The sequence below is a fragment of the Filicampus tigris genome, chromosome 22 (genome assembly GCF_054856515.1).
Source record: "Filicampus tigris isolate MCC_2025a chromosome 22, RoL_Ftig_1.0, whole genome shotgun sequence".
NCBI lineage: Eukaryota > Metazoa > Chordata > Actinopteri > Syngnathiformes > Syngnathidae > Filicampus > Filicampus tigris.
In genome coordinates, this window is record NC_141238.1 from 7,577,115 (window position 1) to 7,600,190 (window position 23,076).

At 45.4% G+C, this 23,076-nt stretch overlaps 4 protein-coding genes across 5 annotated transcripts; 2 read left to right on the plus strand and 2 right to left on the minus strand.

Annotated features, from left to right (window-relative positions):
- The first annotated feature begins 87 nt into the window (after positions 1-87).
- On the plus strand, positions 88-2,652 carry creld2 (CRELD disulfide isomerase 2). Its single transcript, XM_086022547.1, has 10 exons — positions 88-510; positions 592-674; positions 962-1,072; positions 1,136-1,227; positions 1,308-1,484; positions 1,546-1,647; positions 1,723-1,806; positions 1,874-1,969; positions 2,150-2,290; positions 2,360-2,652. Exons 1-10 carry the CDS (start codon positions 373-375, stop codon positions 2,416-2,418), a joined length of 1,083 nt encoding a protein of 360 aa, XP_085878673.1. The 5' UTR covers positions 88-372; the 3' UTR covers positions 2,419-2,652.
- A 297-nt stretch (positions 2,653-2,949) lies between these two features.
- LOC147126755 (dynamin-1-like protein) lies at positions 2,950-9,578 on the minus strand. Of its 2 annotated transcripts, XM_086022542.1 has the most exons (19): positions 9,342-9,578; positions 8,631-8,772; positions 8,197-8,243; positions 8,047-8,118; positions 7,311-7,397; positions 7,081-7,243; positions 6,878-6,998; positions 6,543-6,674; positions 6,084-6,290; positions 5,881-6,001; positions 5,627-5,782; positions 5,455-5,544; positions 4,747-4,839; positions 4,488-4,541; positions 4,181-4,240; positions 3,767-3,898; positions 3,571-3,680; positions 3,335-3,494; positions 2,950-3,230 (listed from the first exon to the last, which is right to left on the minus strand). In XM_086022542.1, exons 1-19 carry the CDS (start codon positions 9,441-9,443, stop codon positions 3,174-3,176), a joined length of 2,106 nt encoding a protein of 701 aa, XP_085878668.1. In that variant the 5' UTR covers positions 9,444-9,578; the 3' UTR covers positions 2,950-3,173. The 2 variants fall into 2 exon arrangements, with proteins under 2 accessions (XP_085878668.1, XP_085878669.1); XM_086022543.1 differs by lacking the exon at positions 4,181-4,240 and having other exon boundaries at positions 9,342-9,577.
- Positions 9,579-9,669: 91 nt separating this feature from the next.
- Positions 9,670-10,558, plus strand: stmp1 (short transmembrane mitochondrial protein 1). Its single transcript, XM_086022549.1, has 3 exons — positions 9,670-9,837; positions 10,023-10,076; positions 10,178-10,558. The coding sequence occupies exons 1-3, from the start codon at positions 9,823-9,825 to the stop codon at positions 10,247-10,249; spliced, it is 141 nt and encodes a 46-aa protein (XP_085878675.1). The 5' UTR covers positions 9,670-9,822; the 3' UTR covers positions 10,250-10,558.
- Positions 10,559-11,212: 654 nt separating this feature from the next.
- On the minus strand, positions 11,213-21,760 carry dhx57 (DEAH (Asp-Glu-Ala-Asp/His) box polypeptide 57). The gene is made up of 23 exons (XM_086022531.1): positions 21,132-21,760; positions 20,200-20,352; positions 19,873-20,139; positions 19,613-19,804; positions 18,623-19,455; positions 17,808-17,962; positions 17,608-17,729; positions 17,163-17,358; positions 16,932-17,056; positions 15,859-15,992; positions 15,726-15,780; positions 15,441-15,655; positions 15,251-15,367; positions 15,068-15,164; positions 14,800-14,973; positions 14,515-14,715; positions 13,662-13,938; positions 13,483-13,578; positions 13,036-13,257; positions 12,586-12,660; positions 12,213-12,347; positions 11,941-12,141; positions 11,213-11,825 (listed from the first exon to the last, which is right to left on the minus strand). Exons 2-23 carry the CDS (start codon positions 20,346-20,348, stop codon positions 11,682-11,684), a joined length of 4,182 nt encoding a protein of 1,393 aa, XP_085878657.1. The 5' UTR covers positions 20,349-20,352; positions 21,132-21,760; the 3' UTR covers positions 11,213-11,681.
- Between the last annotated feature and the right edge of the window lie 1,316 nt (positions 21,761-23,076).

The following is a 23,076-nucleotide window of genomic DNA, read 5'->3' on the forward strand; positions in this document are numbered from 1 at the left end:
ATAATATATTCGGGAAAACGGATGAATTTTATAATTACATTTCGAGTTCGTTAATTTTCCACGTGCGGAATGCGCTGGTTGTCCCGAGCGTGGCGGCAAGTGATTGGCTTTCCATTTGATTGACAGGCGCAAAGAGCCAATCGCCACAAGACACAATTCGACTGAGGGGGCAGACGCGGAAAACTGGAAGTCGTGCATCTTTTCCTCAGCCGGCATGTAAATACTACTTTATCGCGCGCTGTATTTAAACGCCATCTCTTAGTTATTCTCGAAAACGGTACAATTAGTACGCTGTGTACATCCCTCCGAAAGTGCAATTAATAGCGAGTTGGTTGTGGCGTGGATTTCACTGTGTCCTGATGAAACGGTGAAATGCTGCCCAAGGGTCCAGAGCTGCGACTTCTCGGGATTTTGTCCTGTTTTCTTTTACTTTTTCAAGTCACGAATGGAAAGAGGGATTTAAAAAGCGCCTGTGTCACCTGCCAGAGGATTACTGACAACTTCCAAAAGGTAAGCAAGCATGTAGGAACCACTGCCCTGTTCTAATGAATGAATAATTCCAAAGTAGAATCGATAATATGTATTTTTTAGGGCTATGAGAGAACGGCAAAACAAAATTTTGGTGGGGGCAACACAGCCTGGGAAGAAAGGAAACTGTCCAAATATGAGACAAGGTGAGACCAAACTCCAGGTCAGCCTGCCACTGACCTAAATATCATACATCAAACCACACTACAAGTATTACATAAGCGTCATTCCAGAATTTGAGGACGTTTTCTGTACCCATAGAAATTTTAAATAATCAATGCTGAACATACACAAACTTGTGTAAACAATAGCTGTCCGGTGAAAAATATGTGACTATAGCCACAGCAAAAGGTGATTCTTAAATATTATTACAAATACCACCTTGCTGTTTTCGTCTTGTGACAAATTCACATCTTAATTTTGTATTTCACAGTGAGATCCGACTGATGGAGATCATTGAGGGGCTGTGTGACAGCAGCAGCTTCGAGTGCAACCAGATGCTGGAACAACACGAGGAGCTGCTTGAGACATGGTGGTTTCAAAGGTTCGTGGACGTGGACTCAAAATGTCGCTCAAAACATCTGCTTAACCTCTTGTCGCAATGCAGGAAAACGAAACACCCTGATTTGCATCAATGGTTCTGCATCGACGCCATCAAAGTGTGCTGTCCAAAAGGCACATTTGGACCTGACTGCAATGGTGAGGAAACTATCACTTGCCTTAATGTTGGTCAGAAATATTAAATTGATGTTGCTATAAATCACGCATTTGTGTCAAAGCTTGTGTTGGGGGCTCTGAGAAACCATGTCACGGGAACGGCAACTGTGACGGCGATGGAACCCGAGGAGGGGACGGCAAATGCACGTGCGACGTCGAATACAAGGGCGACTTCTGCCTGGACTGCATCGACGGCTACTTCAACCAAATACGCAACGACACCTTCTCCCTGTGCACGGGTACGCCATCACCTCACCTTCAAAGTCACCCGGTGAATAATCCGCATCCCCTCTCCGTTAGAATGCCACTCCTCCTGCAAGACCTGCACCGGCGGGGCAACCAATCAGGACTGCGACGAGTGCAAGGAAGGCTGGGAGGATGATGACCAGGAAGCCTGCGTTGGTATAACAACCTCATTTCAAGAAGTAAACCGAGCACCTGCAAAGGCATTTATATCAACATGGAATGTGATTGCAGATGTAGACGAGTGCGCCAAAGACTCACCTCCATGTCAAGACCATGAATACTGCGTCAACACGGAAGGATCCTACTCCTGCAAACGTGCGTAAAAGGGGCTCGTCTCAATTCAGTCTAATTGAGCTGGAAATGAGCTCTTTTGTTCCTTCAGGTTGTGATCAAGCGTGCACGGGATGCACTGGAGCCGGCGCAGAAAAGTGCAAAGCGTGTGCTGCCGGCTACCAGGACATTGAGGGCACCTGCACAGGTTTGTGTGGTTTCATTTAATGGATGTCAAATAGCCATGTTGAAGGAAACGGTTGTCAAGTAGGAGGAGCAAAAATAAAGATTCAATTGGTAGTATAAGGGCTGTATCCAAAATGTGCTCAGTTTTGATTTCCAGGAGAAGGAAATGCGTTCAATTCACTCGTCTTGTTTTTCCCGCTAGATATTGACGAGTGTTCCCGGGTTGAGCCGATGTGCGCTCAGGAGCACCAGCAGTGTATCAATACCAGCGGCAGCTACAATTGCGTCTGCTCCGACGGATACGAGGACCAAGATGGCCAGTGTGTCCAAAAGCCACAAGAAGGTTTGTGTCACTCTTTGTTAATTCTCATAGAAGTGGTTTTCTTCTAAATCTTTGTTATTGTGTCATCAGAAAAAGAGGAGGAGCCAGCAGAATCAGAGACAAATGAAAATCCTCATACGGAGCTCTGATGTAGCCAGGAAAATCTTTTGGGGGAATATTTGACGCTGCTCATTTTAAAAACAAGGAAATGCACTTCCAGAACTTAACCGGCAGCCAGCGGGGAGGAAAAAAAAAAAAGAGAGCGGTGTTTTCTACCTGTGGACCAAGAAGTCATTGAGATTTTATGTTGTTTCTCTCCGCTGTGCTCGATTTGTCCTTGTTTGTTGTCTTGTTTTAAAGTAAATAAAGGTGTTACAAATTAAGACGTGATCTAATCTGTGATGTCAACACATTTTGTCATCTGCAAGTGAGATGTGGCTTTTTTGTGGTAGTGGCTCTAAATGACCACAAGTGGGCAGTGTAACCATGAGAATGACCATGTTGCAGAAAGCGCATCGTTTCTGGTCCAAAACTCACCCAGTCGAGCTGAAATGGGCTCCAAATGGACACCGGATACTTGTGGCGATATCGGTGACTTCTGGAAACGTCTTTGTGCAGACTGCAAACGAGCTCATAAAGCCACACGGATTTTGATTGCATTTCCACTCATGGAGGCAGCATTTGATCACTTTGTCTTTTAGTGTAGCAGTGTGGTACATGGCGCGGCCAAACAAGTACACATCACATTTTGACAACTTTGTCCAGGCACAATAAATAAAATGTCATCACATTGCGTCATGACAGGCTTCCCATGATCACGACAACATATTTACATTATCTTCAAAGCGTCATGGCGTCTACTTTTCGGGGAGGGTTCAGTGCATTCTTCTAGTGTTCGTTGAATTCACCACAGATGAGTTTCTCTGATCTCGGCTATCACCTGGCTGGCTTTCTGCAATGCCTGCGTTGACCCGACCCCCCCCCAAAAAAAAAAAAGACAACAGAAGTACGGTTAAGGAACATTCCATTGCTTGTCCTGGACGTGAAGACTTAAGCGGCTTTTACCTGCAGCATGTCGGCCGCTTCCTTGCGCCGCTGGGCCATGTCCTCCGACTCTGTCAGCAGATCGTTGAGGAGGCCCGACTTGTAGAGCTGACCCACCAGCTCGCTCTGGAGGCTGTCCTTCACATGGTTGACCAGGAAGTGCATCACCGCCTTGGGCACGCTGAGGAGCAGATTGCAGATCAAAGTCACTGGGAAAGCAAAATAGCGCAAGATCGTTTTCGTGAGCGGGTCGCCACCTGTCTTGGATGTTCTTGCGCACGATCAGGAAGTAAGACTTGATGAGGCGCTCGATGACCTCGCAGTCCCGCTGCTCGCGCGACGACAGCTTCCTGGCTACCGGTACCGGCTACGAGTTCAAAGAGCGACATCATCCAACAAACAATACTCCTTACTAAAAGAATCTGGAGGCGGAGGACAACGAGGACAAGTCACCACATCCAGCAGGTTGACGGCTCCTTTGAGAGGGCTTCCCGGACCCGAGCTGGAGCCCTCCTCGCTTTTCTTGAGCATCCCCCTCCAAGCGCCTGTGCCGTCCGGCTCGCCCTGCGGCCCTGCCGCTGGGGCCTGGGATGAACAAAAAGCACCGACATGAAGCCAAACAGCATTCAAGTTTACCATGGGCTCCGTTGTCCTGTCAAGTTTTACACCTCACATAGACCTTGGAATGCAGAAGAAAACAACAAGGAGGACAGGTCAAGAAGGAGGAAACACAACATTGTTAGTGCAAGTCCACGCAGGCTGGGGCACGAAAAGAGCATGACAAGGGGGGGGATCAAGATTCGGGTACGAGCCAAGCAATTTATCCATCAACACAGGCGGCCAGGCGGGGGGCCAGCAGCTGCCCACCTTGGTGCAGTCCGCCTCCGGGGGCTCGCCAGAAACCGCAGCCGGGCCTTTGCCAAGCGGCTGGCAGAGAGAGCAAATGAGAGCAAGAGAGTGAGAAGGGGAGGACAAAAATGGGGAGAGGCAGACGGAGGGAAGGATGGCGAGAGCGAGAGAGCGAGAGTGAGTGAGAGAGAGAGAGAGAGAGAGAGAAGGTGCAGCCCAAAGTCATTCGGTTCCTTTACGGAAACTCTTCATTCTTTTTTGTTGGACTCCCCAATAAAACATCTACAAACTTTTTTTTTTAATGAATATTAAAGTGGAAATGTACCTTCTCCCGGGGCACTGCGTTTGGCAGTTCTCTCATCCGGTTTCTCCTTTGCTCCTACACACACACACAAGCATGAATTAGAATAAATGTAGTTCTCTTACAAAAATAGATGACAAAAATAAAAGCAAATCAACTGCCAGGTAGTCATTTACTTTTTGTCGTAAAATATATGCAAGTGTAATGTCAACCAACAAGCTGATATACAGAATTAGTCGAGTGAAGAATGAGCCACGTGCATACAGCGGTGATGATGACACACCTCGATGTTGTTGTTCATGACCCCGCAGGCGTCTGCAAAGTCTGGATGCTTTGTGTTGATGTAAGCCAGCTCAATGGCAACCAAATTGTGGACCTGTTGGAGCAGGAAAGCCGGGCAGTAGCTCTTGCTCAAATTGCCATTCAAACGCGTTTCCTCGACACAAATCCTCTCATAATGTGCTACTAACAAAAACAAGAAATGTCAAGACACAAAATGTTACTTAAAGAAGAAGAAGTCAACGCAAACTTTTTTTTTTTTTTTTCAAGAATATGTTCTGTGCAAGCCCACTAGTTTAAACAGGGCATTCTGATAAATATTGCGTTTGTGGAATAAGTGTTAATCCACTCGTTTTTAGCCATCTCTGGGGGCGGCCATTTTGTCTTCTGTCGACTGAAACTACAGCACGCAGGTAGGCAATCACGGCTCAGATTCAGAAAACAGGTCAGCCGTGATTGGTCGTTGTGAGCAATTGTGATGTCATTTTCAGTCGACAGAAGACAAAATGGCCGCCCCCAGAGATGGCTAAAAACGAGTGCATTTCCTGCTTAACTTGTATTCCACAAACGCAAAATTAATCAGAATGCCGTGTTTCAACTAGTGGGCCTGCCGGGGACATATTCTTGAAGAATATGTTTGGGTTGACTTCCGCTTTAAGATGTGAGGGGGGAAGAGGGGAGGAGAAAAAAAAAAAAAAGAACGTAACGGTACCATCTCATTAGTGATGGGCAGCCTTTTCCTCAAGAGGGAAGTGACGACTTCCACGATGGCCTCGTGGAGCTTTGGGAATCTCTGCAGCTCCTGGCGGGCAACTCCGTATTAGGAAGGAAGCCGATCACACCCCCCCTTCCCCCCTCCCCCCGATGGAAGCGCGACTGCCTACCTGCGTGCTGTAGTTGCTGCAGTGCTGGATGATCCTCTGCATCTCCTCGTGGACCAGCTCCACGCAGCGCAGGCTGGGCTCCTCCAGGCGTTTCACCTGCTTCTTCACCAGCAGCTCGAAGGAGACCTCGGGCACGAACAGAGAGGGCCGGGGCCCCTGATGCGGGACGGAAAGGTGAAAGGTCAGCCATTGGGAACGTTGAGAAAATATGAAGTCCAAATAATTTATAGAAAAAAAAAAAAAGCAGCACTCACGGTCGCGTTCCTTATGGCTGTTAGGATATCGATGGTGCTGAGGCCTCCGAGGGGATCCACACACTCCAAAGTCCGGCCAAAAGTCTCGTGGAATATGTAACAGATTCGGGCACCGCCACACCTAACGTCAAACAGCGAGATATGAGATGTGACCGACTTGACGGGTGATGAAATCATCTTATTCGGCCGCCGCCGACACTCACAGCTCAGCCGTCTCGATGTACTTGGCCGTGCCCTCGATGGTGTTGCAGTACTCGGTGGCGAACTTGGTGATGAGCTGCAGCAGGGTGGCGCTTTGGTCCTCCACGGGCTCGCCGTAGCTGCCGAGCAGCGACTGGTACTGGGCGGCCAGCACGTTGATGCGCGTCTTCAGCTCGGGCAGACAGTCGCGGATGTGATGCATCAGTAGCCTGGCACGAGGAGAGGGAAGGCTTTCGTCAAGCTTCAACTGTCGGCAATATCTGGACTGAGTGTAAACCGCGGTTATTATAGTTATACTGTCAAGCTAGATAGTCCCAATATTGTATTTTTTTATATGATTCGGTTACCATTTCAAGCATTTTCAGTCAACTTTTCATAAATTTGAAAACGCATCAAATGAAAACCTTTTTTCAGAATAAAACCTGAATTCATTTCATATCAATAACACGGATCACACTGACCTATTAAGCGTCCTGGCCAGGTATTTGGTCCCGTTCCTGTTAGCAAGAGAGGGATACTTCTTCTGCAGGAAAGCGTGTTCGTCACGGATAGCGTCAGCCACCGACTTTTTGTTGTTGATGTCCAGCTGGCTCCTGCACGCATCAAGTATTCGATTCTCCATATACAGTACATCACTGCCGCTTTGGGGATATTCATTATTAATATTTAATGCTGAGTACAAAAGCTAGGCTTTGATTACAGTAATAGGCCATAAATAAAAAATGCATATTGACCAATATGTCGGAGCACTCATCTCCAGATTCGTGTTGAATGTGTGCAGGGGGGTGCTAACAACCTGTTGACCACGCCGATGAGTCCCAGCTTGACAGGAATGACTCGACCCATCAGCACGTCCATGGCATCGGTACCGGCGTCCATCAGGTCCAGTTTGGTCACCACGGCCAATGTCCTCCTGCCTGGTGGGTCACATTTCCATTTTTTTCCCGCATATCACACTCGGATATTGATTGTTCGAACGGAATTGCTTTCGGACTTTACCGTCAGGGTCCACCTCCCGGGCCACCTTGAGGGCCTCTGACGTCGCCATGTCAGTGTTGGCGGCGGTGACGGCTAATATGATGCAGTTGGGGTTGGAGATGTGCTTCAGGATGAGATCTCGTATCTGGATCTCGATGTCTTTGGGCTGATCCCCCACAGGCACCTGAGACAAAATGGCAGTTTTTCATGTTAAGGCACGCCTGTGCTAGGTATGGGAGGGCCCGCGTTACCTTGGTGATGCCGGGCAGGTCCACCAGGGTGAGGTTGACAACGTGGGGGGAAAATATCTTCAGATGAATGGGCTCGTCACTGATTCCCTGCACAGGAGTGAAATTTACACGTCATTTAATTGGGCACACAACAAAAACGTGCAGCCACCAATTGCGCACTGCTCTCACCCTCTCAGCGCACACGGTGACTGTCGCGCACTACACACACATTACACTTCTACAATCATTCCTTCAATTCCACCCCAGTTAAATTTACAAACAGGACACCACACTTTTCCCCCTTCCCTAAAAGGGAAAGTCAATGTTCTGATAAATATTGCGTTTGTGGAATAAGTGTTAATCCACTCGTTTTTAGCCAACTCTGGGGGCGGCCATTTTGTCTTCTGTCGACTGAAAATGACATCACAACTGCTCATAACAACCAATCACGGCTCAGATTCAGAAAACAGGTCAGCCGTAATTGGTCGTTGTGAGCAATTGTGATGTCATTTTCAGTCGACAGAAGACAAAATGGCCGCCCCCAGAGATGGCTAAAAACAAGTGCATTTCGCTGCTTAACCTAGATTCCACAAACGCAAAATTAATCAGAATTAATCAACTAGTGGGCCTGCTGGTAACATATTCTTGCACAAAATGTGTTTGGGTTGACTTCCGCTTTAAAGTTTCAGTGGCGCGACCGAGGGCGTAGCTGTACTACTGCCATTTGAAGCATACATTTACAGACACACAGTCTCACCTTATTATTCCCTGACACTCGCTCTGTCTCAGCTTCTATTTCTTGCCGGATTTCATCAAAATCAGTGTAGATCTGCCCCCAAAAAAATAAATACATAAAACCAAATCTGATTGATTACCATGTAATACTTTAAACCACATCACTTGTTACCTTATTTTTGGTGTGCAGAAACTTCCCCCACTCTTCGCCTTCTCTGCCTGTACAACACAAAGAGAAATTTAAGGGCGAGACCACTTTGATTAAAACACTAAGACTAGCAACTATTTTGTGCAGGATGCTAGGCCACAAGAGGCAAGGTGGCAGCGGGGCTCCACTAAAGCTGGGAATCAAAGCAGTGCATGACGAGTGAAGGACGGGAGGGTTAATTTGCGATTCACATTAGTACAATGCACCTTTATGGAGCTTTTTCACACCCTGGAATCTGCAAGCGATTAAACAGCAACAGAAAACAGAAAATTTCATTGTCAAGACACAAAATGCGCGGTGGAAAAGATTTGAGAAAAGTGAGAAAGGATGGGAAGGGACTCAAAAACCCAAAAGGTCTCCTGTGAAAGAGGAGTGGTGAGCAAAACTTCAGCACCTACCGACGTCATCATTTTTGCGGGCATCTCCCGGATCGATGTGGACCAGCTGGAGGATGAGCGGGCGCCTGGTGACGACGCCGGTCCCGCGGGGGAGCAGGTCACGGCCCACCAGGCTCTCCAGGACGGAACTCTTGCCGCTGCTCTGGAGACATCACAAGCAGATTATGGTTTACTTCTAATTTTATTAATCTCCTCAACTCACTTCAATATCCTTGGCATCAAAATGCCACCACGCCCCCAAAATAATCAGTACAAAAACAGTAAATGGATGTTTTTCAGTAAATGGGAGAGGATACGAATGCCAAAACGAGGGTTTACTGTATATATGTAGTTTTGAAAATAAGCGTTTGCTTTGCTATGTCAAAAACCTTCTGGCATATTCAATAGGAACGTAGTAATTAGTAATTTTACAAGTTGGTGGTGATGATGATGATGATGATGGATGTGAATGAAGGTGAAAAATACAGCTAAAAAGCACCTGTCCTTTATTACAGTAGTGGCCTACTTTGGCCAACAGGGTGTTGGCAGGATTCTTAAATTAGCACTGAATGAAGGTTATCAGCGGGGACTTGAAAGCACTCCTCTTAAATATGTACATACATGTCATTAACGTCTAATATAGTCCACTTAAATTCTGAACTGATAACAGTCATTGACTAGCTAAATTATCCTCACCAGGTGCTTGACAGTTTTCGTAGCTTTTTACTGTACCTGGGTCCCCACCACAGCTATTTGCGGCAGCTGGATAATATCCGCACCCACAGTGTTGAACACATCCTGGAGCTTGTTAATAACGGGAATAAGCGCCTCCATGTCTTCAGTTTCGCGACAATAAGACGAATTCGCCGGTTATTTTTTGTGATGGAGCCAAAGTCATTCAATGTCTCGGCGTCGCCACCATTGCGACAACAGCAGCTGCGCGTGAGGCTTCGCGGCAATGGGAGTTGTAGTTCCCTCACAATACGCGATGACGGCCCATGCTGAGAAACGGACTACAAAACTGGCTCTCACAAACCAACGCGAGAACACGCAATTGACTGCAACTCTCGCGCAAGCGTAAGCGCATTGTTATGACAGTCTAGCTTTGACACACGTACAGTAGTTTGTGTGTGTAGCCTCAAAGCTTTAACGTTGATAGTTTTTTTCTTCAAGTAAGCTAAGTCTGCCATCCTTACCCTTTTAATATTGCACTATGTTACAGTTCTTGGTGAGTCGAAGCTACCCTTGTACTTCATCGACAATTTACGGGAGTTGAAACGATGACTAGCATAGCATAATTGTTACATTAAAAGCTCAGCAGTGTTACTTGGTCAACACACAAAAAAATCTTACACGAATAAGAGCCCGAATGCCGCTGAATGCCTTTAAAATTGATGTGCGATCTTCTTTCAGGCTGGATTCACCTTGGGTAATGTTGTGGGGATGTACCTCGCTCAGAACTACGATGTAAGTTGACATTATTACCTCGACCAAGGCCACAATTCTACTGCATTGTGTTCAGCGTGTTCTCTATTTTTGTCTGCGTTGCACCGGGTTTGGTTTTCAAGGTACCCAACATAGCCAAAAAAATCGAAGCGTTCAAGAAAGACGTGGAGGCCAAAAAGAAGCCACCTGAGTGATCGACCAACTTGGAGGATGTTTCCACCAAGAATATGCACTCTGCAAAACATCTATTTATTTCACAGGGTTGTGCAACGGGCTTACATTTGAAATAATTCAAATGTACTGGGAATAATGACAGTGCCTGAAACATTTGTTTCACAGAAAAGTTAGATTACTTATATTTCTAATAGATGGCTGGATTTAAAATGTACACCTTTTGGTTTTGTAAATCCATCGTGTTACCCGTTTGGCAGATATGTTGTGATGACATGAAAAAACAATTTCAACATTCAGCTTCCAATAAAGTTGCTGGCCGTTCCTTTAAAGTCTCGTGTCTTATCTTGCATACACAAAAATTGAATGCACCAATACTTGATTAAGATGAATCCCATTTACTTGAGCTTTTTCCGTTTTGTCTTTTTTCTCTTGTCCCTGGACCAGCCATACCCTCTTAACTCCAAGCAGGCGGCCGCATTGTGAGCGATGTAGTACACGTTCTGCATGGCTGTTGCACTCAGAAAGTCCCCAGTGGAAATCTTCTTGGCTGCTTTTGGAAGCCCATTGTTTTTGGTGGGTTTGGAGCTGTGGGATCTTGATTTGGCAGTCTTGGTAGCCTTTGAAATGAAAATAGTGTCACCATTTGTGATTAGTTAATTGCATATTTTAAAAAACCTTACCATAGGATGAGAGGTGAGGTCCACAATCAGCCAATCTGTAAAATTATTCATATTTTCAGAATGTTCACAAAAACAGAATTTCCTAATTTCTCACAAAGGAAATGTCACAAAAACAGCTTACCAGTTCTTTGTGGTGGTTAAGCCAACAAAGGATTTCGACTGGCTCCTTGTTTATGTTCCGTTGTCGTGGTAACGGCACAGCCTGGCGCTTACAATGAAAAGGTAGGCCTCTCCCATAAGCCTGTAAAAGACTCTGCGCCAAAATGTCACAAAGAACTGAAGATGCAAATAAAAGCCAACAAGGTACTTTGATTGTTTATTTGAAATATTTTCTGACATATTCTTTGGCAACCCCTTCAATTCAAAAAGCCCTTGCGAGTCCTACATTGTGAGCATGCAAATACATTCAGATCATATTAAATATGAAAAGCATGCAGGCAAATTAGACATGTCGTAGGTGCACAGTCACTTTGGGTATCCAATATGGATCCAAGAAATCGATACATAGTCCATCAAAACGTGGACGCGTGGTGATGTGCTCTTCAAGCAGAATTTTTTAATGGAATTCTATTTAAAGAAAGCAGCACAACATGAATTTCTCGAAACAACAAAAACGAACAACTGCTGTCTGGGCCCAAGGGTGTTGTTTGTAAACGACGTTTTATGCTTGAGTGCCTTTTTTTTTTTTTTTTTCATACCCATGAGTGCATGGACGCGATTGAAACAAATGTAAGTGAACTCAATACGCATAAAAGAAGCGCTTTGGAGAGGTTTACTGAGTGGACACGAGGTTGACGATCATGCGAATGATGCGGGAGCCACGGGGGCAGCTGCACAGATCCATGCTGGGGCTCCGGATTTTGTCCTCCAGCAGGCGGTCCAGCTCCCAACGCAGCTCCTTCACCAGCTCGGCCACCTGTGTCAAGATAAAGTTTTATTTATTTATTTATTTATTTTTTTACTTTTGTCACCACGGGGGGAAAAAATGCAATCCAAGATGGTGAAGTAAATAAACCTCCTTTGGTGCTGACCTGGTGAGAATCGGCAGCGAATCGAATCCATCCGTCGTCGAGGGAGATGACAAACTGGCCATTGTGCATGTCCACTTTGACCTCGCCGCCTCCGAAGAGCACCAAAGCGTACACGGACACCATGCTGCAGTCCCGGATGAAGACCCGACTGGTTTTCACCTTCTCCAAGTACACCAGGTAGGGGCTGGGGTACTTGCGGACCTTTAGCGCAGAGGGCGGGACGAGCTCGAGTCGGCAAGTACGGGCTTTGCTCGAGTCGTCGTGCCACTCACGTTGTAGTTGACGGACGAAGGGTGAATGTGGACGCAGCCGTCGCTCTTAGTCAGGAAGCGCAGCTCGTTGGCCTTGGGGAGCATCTTCATGGCTCCTTTAATGCTCATCTTGTAAACCCCCTGAGGGGCTTGCACCTGGAGACCAAACGCAGGTCGTCAAGTGGAACAACCATGTCAAATGGTTTCATTGCAATTTGTCTGCTAGCTCGTGTAGAAACACCGTTCAACTTTTTTTTTTTTTTTTTTTTTTTTTTAACCTCATCTAAAAATTACCTATCAATTTTAGAAATCAAATGTGGCCCTTTGCCTACCTGTACATGAAATCCATATCAAGGACTGGCTTTTTCGATTTTGTGAATGAGGAAACAAATACCTGCACCACATTCGGATAGAGGGCAGCACACAGCATGGCAGACATTAGTTGGATGTTATTCGCATTCAGGTTTGCCTACAACAGAGCAGAATTTTTTTTTTTTTTTTAATTGAAAGTGAAAGTCAACCCAAACATACTTTTTTCAAGAATATCTTCTATGTAAGCCCACTAGTTGAAACAAGGCATTCTGATAAATATTGTGTTTTTGTCACTTTTGTCGACTGAAAATGACATCACGACTACTCAGGGCTCAAGTAACGGCCAATCACAGCTGACCTGTTTTCTGAAGCTGAGCTGTGATTGGTCGTTACCTGAGCCTTGAGTAGTTGTGATGTCATTCTCAGTCGACAGAAATGACAAAATGGCCGCCCCCAGAGACGGCTAAAAAACGGGTGGATTTTGCTGCTTAAAAAGTCTTAGCATAAAAACAATGGATGTATACATGTTTACCTCAGGACCAGTAGCCTCAAGAACCCCGTCGGAGCCTTTGGAGCCAAGTCGCTCAATCACCCTGGACCTCAGCCCCTCTTTGATGAAACCGATGTCGGAAAGCAACTCGGCAAACTGCCGCTTGAGGCGAGCGATTTCCTGCAGGACTCGCGCAGACAGGAAGTTCTCTCGGCAATAACGGGGGCCGGACAGGTTGGCTGCCTTTTCAGCGCTGCACCAACCCTAAAAAAAAAAAAGAAAAACACAAGACCAACGTATTAACTCACTCACTACCATTGACGTATTTATTCGTCTTCTCACAGTCCAGCCATTTAGTCCCAGGAATTTATTTATACATATATATATATTTTTTTTCAAATGTTAGGGTAAAAAAGGGTCTGAAAACGTTAAAAAAAAAAAAAAATCTACAATCTGAATCAACACTGGTTCTTTTCTGTAGATTACCACCTTGTATGCCTGAAGCAGGGCCAGATGGTCACTACTGGCTACGGCAAAGGCCAGTTTCTTCTCGTTGGCCTCCTCGCGCTTGTCCCATGGTGACACCTTGAGGACAGACAGTAAAGAAATACTAAAATACTAAAAACACAGCGGACCCTCCCTCAAATCACCATTCGCGAGCTTCTTACAAAAGGTGATTTGAAGGCGAGGCTGGCGGCGATGGTGAGCGCCGGGTCGAGGCAGCGGAAGATGGCGCCAAGCAGCATGAGCTTGCCGATGCGCACGTCGACGGGCAGGCAGGCCAGGTGGTAGCCCAGCGGCGTGAGCTTCTCCTCGGCCGTCAGGGCTCCCAGGTCCTGCAGGCGCCGCTTGGCCGCGTCCAAGCTGCCCGTCGCCGGCGGCTCGATGAGGCGATGGAAGACGGACTCCAGAGTTTGCTCGGCGAACACGTCGAGGATCTTGATGCTGTCCGAAGCATCAAAGAACATAATTATAAACACTTGAATCTAGTCTAGTAGTTTTTTACTTTAACATGCTTGTCTGTCATTTTCTTTCTCATCTCCTGAGACAACTCTCTCATTTGCTTCCTTTGGTCCATGTTTAGTGTGGTACACACAATTTCGAAATCCCTGAAAGTACATCGGTGGATGCCGCATTACAGTACTATAACTGCTCCTAATTTTTCAAAAAGACTTATAAAATCTTGAGATTTCATGGTTATTTGTAATAAGCGATGATCCGGTTGAAGATTTTTAAGGGAAAAAAAAACGCTTGGAAATATACTGGCTGACAAAGAATAGGTATATTTTGCCTTTCTTGATATTGAACTCAGTCACTGCCAAAAACGTTTTTATGTCTTTTCACAGTCCAGCCATTCAACCCCGGCACTTATATTTTTTTTCTATTTTTTTTTTTTCAAACGTTAGGGTAAAGCGGGTCTGAAAACGTCTGGCAGTTATTAATCTTGGTTAGATTCGATTTTTTTATTTTTTTCCCCCAGTGTAATTCTAGCACACAGAGAGCGAAACAGATGGGATCTACCGGAGGCAAAGCTGCTCCAGAGGAACTCTCTGGATCTCGGGAAGCTGTTGCTCGACCAGCTGGTGTTGGAAGCAGTGGCTGGTGAATAGGTGGAAGCACACCCCGGAGGCCACGCGGCCTGCCCTGCCCTTTCTCTGAAGCGCGTTGGCCCGCGAAACCCACGACTCCTCCAGGCTCTCCATGCTTTTGGACGCGTCGTACCTGGAAAAGGGCACCGGCGCGCTTGTAACAAACACATGGCCGGCCTCGGGCGTTTTTCTTCGCTTTGCAAGCTACAAAAGCCACCTATTCTCCTTCCTCTTGCCGCAGTCGATGACGTAGACCACGTCGTCGATGGTGACCGAGGTCTCGGCGATGTTGGTGGAGATGATGATCTTTGTGACGCCCTCCGCCGGGCGACTGAAGACGGCCTGCTGCTCCTCGTTGGACAGAGTGGAGTGGAGCGGGTACACCACACATCTGACAGTAACAAAATTAAATATGAATGAAAACGCTTTAAAAAAAAAGAAAAAAAAAAAAGAGAACTAACTGAAACTACACCGACTAAACCTACCTGTCTGTGCGCCTGTTGCTGAACTTCCTGTTTGACTGCAGCTGCTCGAAAAGCATCTTGATCTCAGCAAGGCCGGGAAGAAACACCAGCACTGCACCTGGAGCGCGCATCAAAGTCGAACATTGGCGCTACAGAAGTAATTCACCTCTGACTTGACTCCGTGCTCCCTCAAGTGACTCTTGCCTGGGGGGTAACCGTGCTTTCCATCCACAATCCACTCCAGCAGACTTTCTATCAGGTCCATGTTGATCTTATCCAGGTCCATTGCAGCAATCGTCTTCAGCACAGAGGCTTTACAATCTGCGTGGGGAGCAAAACTATGAGCAGGGCCATGTCGTTGTTTCAATATCAATGGCGCGTGTCCTCAGTTCACCTTTGAATCGAAGCGTGAGTTCCTGCAAGCTGAGCTGCTGGTCGGGCACGGAGTCCTTGACGAAGTCCTTTTTGGTGAAAGGCATGAAGTTCCGCATGTCGTCGCCCAAGGTGTCCACAATGTCCTTCGGCTCTCCTCTTCCTCCCTGCCTCGTCACAGAGGACGCGTTCTGCCTCCTTGAGCGCATGTAAGGGCTCCCGTCCTCCATTACGTAGCTGAAAACACCAATGGAGATTTTTGAAAGCTTTCAACTATCTAAAATTCCATCTATTAGGAGAAACTAACCGGGTTAAAGAGATGACGTCCTCAAGGAAAAACTGAGTCACGGGGAAAGTGCGACCTGGACGGATTTAAAGATCACTGAGAGGTAACCACACAAAAAAAATGGTAGATGTGGATTTTTTTTTTTTTATTGTACCTTTTATGTGTACAGTAGGACAGTCGTAGAAATATTCAGAGAAGAGGTTGGCATTGAGTGTGGCGCTCATGACGATAATCTTCAAGTCAGGTCTCTGAAGAATCAGGTCTTTGAGGATCAAAAGGAGGAAGTCGCTGGAAAGAGCAGGAATTAAGAGAATGACATGAGTAGGGCTGTGCGATTAATCGAAATTCAATTACAATTCCGATTATTACACTCCACGATGACGAAATTGGCATAATCGTAAAAAACGATTATTGATATGCATTTATGTCCAATGCGCTGTTTGTTTACACAAGGAAATCGTACTTGCATTTACACATTTGCACCTTTTCTATTTTATAATAACTATTTTGATCAATTTTGTTTGGTCCAAAGGGAACTTAAATAATGTTTCAAATTCATTTGTCTTTTTACGTTTCAACATTTTCTTGTTGTGTACACCAAAAAAAAAAAAAAAGATTGTTTGAATATTCGTGATTTCAATTATTACCAAAATAATCATGATGAATAGTTTTTTTTCATAATCGAGCAGCCCTACGTGAGTATTTTTTCCCCCCAATAATGGATATTATATTCTATCTAGAAGTGTCAAAATTAATTGACAGATCGTCAACTACTCCTACGTGGGCGCAGCTAAGGCTGTATATATAAAAAAAATAAATAAATAAGGATCATGTTGGACAGGGGAGACCGCTTCCGCATTGGGCAGAAAAAGGCTCCACAAATGTGTGTCCATCTTTCTGTCCTCCATTAAATAGTTCAACTAATAATATATAGTCTTCTGGTAGTTACTATTTGGTTACTATTCTCAGAACCTTTCAATTGGTGCCATGACCCGTATGAACAAATTAATCGACAGCTATTCTAATAATGGCAAGAAACTGAAGAACTTTCCAAAAATTTGGCCAGTACCTCAATTCCTTCTCGCGTGATATTAATTGTTGTTGTTTTTTTTGTAAATCACTAAACAATACCAAATAAACAACAATTGGTTAAAAAAAACAGTAATTAGGGAAAAATACATTTGAAACAACGTAGAGGGGGAGAGAGAGAGAGGAAAAAGAACGGACCTCTCCTCCGTGCGCTCGTGCACCTCATCCACAATGACGTGGGTGACACCTTGAAGGTCCACGTCGCCCTCCAGTCTTCTCAGCAACACTCCCGTGGTGCAGTAAAGCAGCCTGGTGGCAGATGACTAAAAGCAGCGCGGGGGTTAAAAAAAATGTTCGAAATGAGACGAGATATTTTTCTTGTCTTTCTGGCTGGTGAGTATATCGCAAGGCAGTGTGTGTTCAACAAACCCTGACACTCTCCAGGCGGATCTGGTAGCCCACCGAGTTGCCAAGGCTCTCGGCGCGCTCCTGCGCCACCCGCTGGGCCAGCGAGATGGCGGAGATGCGGCGAGGCTGAGTGCACACGATGTTGGCCACCTTATCGGCCGGCCCGCTCAAGGAAGCGTCCAAGATGAACTGGGGGATCTGAGTCGTCTTACCGCACCTTTGGAGCAGATGAAAAATGCATTCCTTGATTGAGGCCAATTCAGGGGTGGGTGACGTGATTTTTAAAGATGGGCCGAGTCATTCGTTGGTCAGGTGAAAAAATGCAATAAAAATACAAAAATGTTTTCGAAATTGTTTCGGTGACTAACATATTTTTTCCATTCACAATAAAACCACTCAAGTCAGTTTCAATATTTGCCATATTTTGCGCACTTCTGGTCCAATTGGATACTTTTGAGTGCCTCACCCCGTCATCCCGCTGATAAGCAACACTTGACAGGAGGTAAGCAGATCCAGAATGTTGTCTCTCTCATTCCAAGCCGGCAACTTCGTCCTCTGCTCCAGCATTGACCTGAAGCGTTTGGAGGACTACGGAGTGATACAACGAGCCATTAACACAGAAACTCAAGTTGAACGATTTTTTTTTTCTCTTCCTCAACTCTGTACCTGTTTCCTGTGAAAGTCTCTACACAGCTTGCCGTTCTCTTGCAGCAGATTAGGATCACTGGTCACCCTCTTCCTCAGGTTGACGGAGCTGACGTTCTCGACGGGGACGGCGGTGACCTCGTCGTCGTCTTCCGGGCCCTCCGCCTCTCCAGTCCCTTTTCACAAAAACACGAAAGACGTGGCGGAATGTGGATCTTAATTGACTGCGGTTATGTCCATACCAAGGTTGTTGTAGCTAACATGACTGCATGTTAAGTGATTCCGCGCCAGTTGGCTTGTCGTGAATTATGTCCTTGCGTTTATTTTGCTACGTGTTCCAAAAAGCCATCAAAACTGCAGCGCTGGCTGTGCCTATCCTTCTACAGCTGGAGTGATTACAATTCATTCTGACTAGCAGTGGTAGGCCATGTTAAATTAGTTAGTAATGTAAGTATCATAACACTATTATACAGACTGAGTGGTAGCGCTCCCGTATGGTGTTCCACAGGGTTCAATTTCAGGGCCCCTTCTGATGTCCTTGTATTTGCTGCCCCTGGGTTCCATCTTAATTCATGGTGTTTACTGTTTTTATGTTCGTAATTTATTTTAACTGTCTTTGTTACCGTATGACTAATTCCTACGCCATGTACAGCACTTTGTGTGCAGCAATGGTTGTCTTCAAGTGCTCTATGAATACAGTTGAGCTGAGTAGAGAGATTCATTAATCACGTACTGAAAATACTTATCAGACGGATAATGCAGTGAAAAGGTAAAAGACGGTGAATGTAATTTTGGAAAGTCCAGCTGAATTAATCAATATGGAATAGTGTCCTCACGTTCTACTGGCGGTGTGATCCTTCTGCTGGGACAGATGCTTTCCTCAAAGGTCTTGCTGGTCCCAATCTTCCGCTTTGCTGGAGCAGCCGAGGCAGGGGGGACCACAACAGGCGGCGGCTTGCTGTATTTGTGATGCGTGACATCCAGCAGCTCCTTCATGATGGCCTCGTCCTCGCAAACGCTGACCAGAGAGTAAACCACGGGTTCTTTGTTGCGGGCGGCCGTCAGCGCCTCCCCGAACAACCTTTCGGTCACGCCGAGCCTCGCGGCGGCGCCGACCGACTCGTCATTGGTGCTGAAGGCCACAACCGGCGCTTGCGATGGGTAGCGGTTCCCTTTGGGGAAACGGATCTCCAGTTCGTACTCCGGGGGAGAATAACTGCTGATCCCAGGCTGAGCTGGCCCCTGTTGGTCTGATAAGCCCTTCCCGGGAGCTTGGTGCCGGAACTTGCATTTGCTGCCGTACCTGCAACCTCTTCCTTTTAAGTAGAACTGGCAGACTCTTTTTGAAGACTTCCCACCGGTCTGATTCGCGCTGTAATTTTTTCCAATGTTGTCTGTGACGAATAGGGCATCGAAGGTTATGACCCACACTGAATTGGCAATGCGCTCCTGGAAGCGGTCGCCGTAAATGGCAGCCAGCGCCAGGGCTTCCTCCTGCCTCTGGTTCAGACACTCGTCCATGGGCATAGCGGAGAGGCCCGCGCTGAAAACCGCTTCCTGTCCGTAACGCTCGGTGTAAACCTGGTGAAGAAGCTGCTCCAGTGTGACGCCGAATTCTCCTCCACAGGACTCCAGTGCCTGCTTGCTGCGCTCGCGGTCAAAGCCATACCTAGACCAAACAACAAGAATAAAAGGGATGGAAATTAAATCATGTTTATTTTTTTGTAAAAAAAAAAACAACGCAGTGATTGAATTCAGTGCAACAAAATAATTGACAGTTTATTTTCAAAATCGTTCAGTGCTACGATGTAGAGGCGTGCCATCACCTGCAGAGTTTGCCGATAGCAAACAAGGAGACGGCAGGTTCAACTGGAGGCCGCTCGTTGTCCGACTCGTACTCTCTCGGGCTCTCTGCTCTCTCCACGGGCTCGTCGGTCCAAAACTGGCCTTCCTCACGGTGGTCCATCTCATCGTATTCCTCCTCTTCCACCTCGTTCAAATCGTCGAAACCAGTGTCACTAAGAACATAAGAGAAATGCTTTAAAAGTGTTTTACTGCTCCTCTTCTTGTAAGGCACTTGTCTTACTCGTCCTGTTCGTCAAAGTCGCGTGTCCGCAGGTCCCACAGCAGCTCCTTGAGAAGTTCTTGGTTCTTGTCAGTCATGAAAATTTTCTGCATCGGCATGGCGCTCGCCTCGGGCGTGCCGCTGCTACTCGGCTTGGTGTATGTTCGGTTCTTCGCCAAGGATTTCGGGAGAACCGACTCGGTACGTTTGAATCTATCTCGATCTCCACCGCCCCGCCCGGGATTGCCATTCCTGACATGGCTGCTGCCACCTCGTGCTTTGGCGGGTCTGGTGGGGAAATCCAAATTTAGGACGGAAGAAAGCAATCTTCGCAATGAAGGTTTATACCTGCTGGATGGACGCCGGGGTCCAAAATCAAGGGTGAAATCGTCGTCGTCGTCGTCATCCCAGCGGCCACTTCCTCCTTTCCTACCTCCTCCTCCTCCCCCTCCCCCTCTTGGTTTGTTAGGCTTCCCACCTCTTCTCCTTGCACTCATTTTTCTGTCGACAGAACCGACGAGTTCAACTAGCAGCACAAAACATTGAGGATCAAGAACGCCTTTACAACCTTTCACCTTGACATTAAAAAGTCATTCATTTCTGCAGGTGCAACAAGGTTTGTGTGCACGGAGGCTGTGTAGTGTCAAATTTGAGATTCGATTTGAAGATTTGTCAGTGTGTGTAAATCAGACAACCTTGGCCAAAGCCAAACTCGGGTCAATTTGTGGAGCCTAGGTTTCAAAGCAAACATGGTGAAGTGGTATTTAGCTGTTAAAAGATCTTTTCAGCATTTTTAAAATCAATTTCACCATAGCCTACGTTTTTTTTAGTTGTTTTATTTCATTTTCTTTAAAATGTCTTTATTTTTGTTTGTAAATGTGTTCAAATGTTTTCAATGTACAATCTTTTACTAACTATTATCATCAAAATATAACAACTTTCATTGCTCATTTGCCTTTATTTTAACATAAGCCTAACATAAAGCCCCAAAAAATGTGTGTATAATAAATCTGAACTTGTAATACCGATTAATTTATTGCTTGTGTTTGTAAGGAAAAAAAAAGTACATGGGAAGAGGACCTTGAAAAAATTAATCACATATTAAATGGAACTAATGAGGGTGGGAAATCTCGCAAAGATTATTTTCAAAATAGTCCAGCCTTAGAGAAAACTGTTGCAAACCACACTTAAACATATTTTCTTATGTAACAGTGGCAATCAAAAGTAAGCATCATTACAGCTGTAAAGTCAATCCTTTTTTAGTTTGAAAGCCAATTTACCTTCAATCAAAATCCCGTAATCAGATGGTAGATATCCAGTAACGTGAGTAGAGACAAAGGCAAGTAGTGGACATCTAGAGCGGAGTGGCACATCGCTGTGGGCCGCCGTGTTGTGCCACCTCGCTTCGGTGTGGACCGTGCGAGCGATGAGATGGTGGCCGCTGACACACTGCCTCCCCCAAGGCAAAAATTATGCAACTGAGCGTGCGGCGCAACTACCCAACCGGGGCGATGTGTCCACTTAGGTACACGCCTGGCTGACTATCAATGTGATGTGTTGTGAAGTTCCCGAAGACACACAAATAAACAAAAAGACAACATTTATGACGTATCGTATATCGCAGCTGGGCATTTATTTACGACGGTAAAGCTCGTGCTAACGTTAGCTAAAATGCTAACCGGCCGGCTCCCAAGGAAACAAGAGCATTTTTCGCTACTTTTTCATTGAGGAAAAGTTGAGGGAATTCGACTTTGGGTTACGGGTCGAAACATTGAGACGTGTCAAAGGGAAATTTAAATGTCACGATATAAAGTGAAATTTCTACCCCCACAAAATGCCGAAAGACTACCGTGTGAGGGAGCAGCCAGGTGATTGCGGCCCATTGATTGGTCGAAATTCAGAGGTCAAAGTTTTCCCTTCCGGTAATGCTTTTTGATAGATATGAATAAAAAAAAGTTAAATATGAACGAAAAAAACATTGATATAATACATCATGTTCATCACCTATTAAAAACCCGAAATTATTATTATAGCAACGTAAACAGATTAGCCATTATGTTGGCGTAACTATGGCAACCGCAGCTCGTGCGATTGCTATGAGCTCACGCACAGGACAGAACAGTGATCTAAATGTTACTTTTCTTGACCTTTTCACTAAACTGAAGGACTTTCCAGAACTGAGTAATTTCCTGTTGTGTGTTGTTGCATCACATACATTGGAGAACGTCATGAGGATAAAAGAAAGCAAGACTTTAGCTTCCATGAGCTTTGTGCTGAATTTTCCCCTTGGTTAGTCAACTCAAGAGCACCCTATAGCCTACTGCAAATGTCAAAAAAAATCAGGCACAGATGCAAATCACTTTTTTTTTTTACGTTGTTTAATATGGAACTGTAATGTTATATGTTATACGTTTATATCACGAATAAAGCTTCTGCTGATACGAAATTGCACATACGTCATGGAAATAAATAACCATTAAAACCTTTGAAAGATTCTACAATGTCTAATCTCATAGACTGTACAGCTTTGAAGTAGAAAATAAATAACATTTGGCATTTTAAATCAGCATGATAAATGGACGCGAGAGTGAGAAAGCTAAAACGCCACTCATATTTGTTTGGCACAACTGTTAACAAATTGAGGGATTAGTTCAGTACAAGAATGTGCAAATGTACAGGAGCTGAGAGTGATAAAATCTTTGCAAAAAAGTATCCGTGTAAACCTGAGATTCTACATGTATATTATTCAGAGACATAATGAAATAAAAACACACAAAAAAAAAGAGTGGCCATGCACATTTGTGAAGGGAAACAGAATTTAACGTCAAAATAATAAAAATAAAATAAAATATGACAACATAACACATTGTGACATTTTTTTCTCCAAAGTTTGTGCTCTGTTCTTCAGTGGAGTCCACAATTGCCCTGAAGCTTGTCTAGTTGGCAGGTCAGGTAGAGAAAATTAAAAAACAAAAAATTTGTGGCAACAATGTGCTTGTGAAGGCAGCTGTGAGCTCTGGAGGTGTTTTTTTTAATTTATTTTTAAAATTATTGTGCAGTTGTCGGGCGGATTGAGAGAAACCCACATAATTAGAATCCCTACTTTGACATCACATAAGTGTGACATTTTGAAATTAAGTAAATTTGGAAGTAAATTGAGCCGAGATGATCATTTCAATTGACTTTTTGTGCCTTTTTTTTGGGTGGTGTGGTTGGGAACCACTG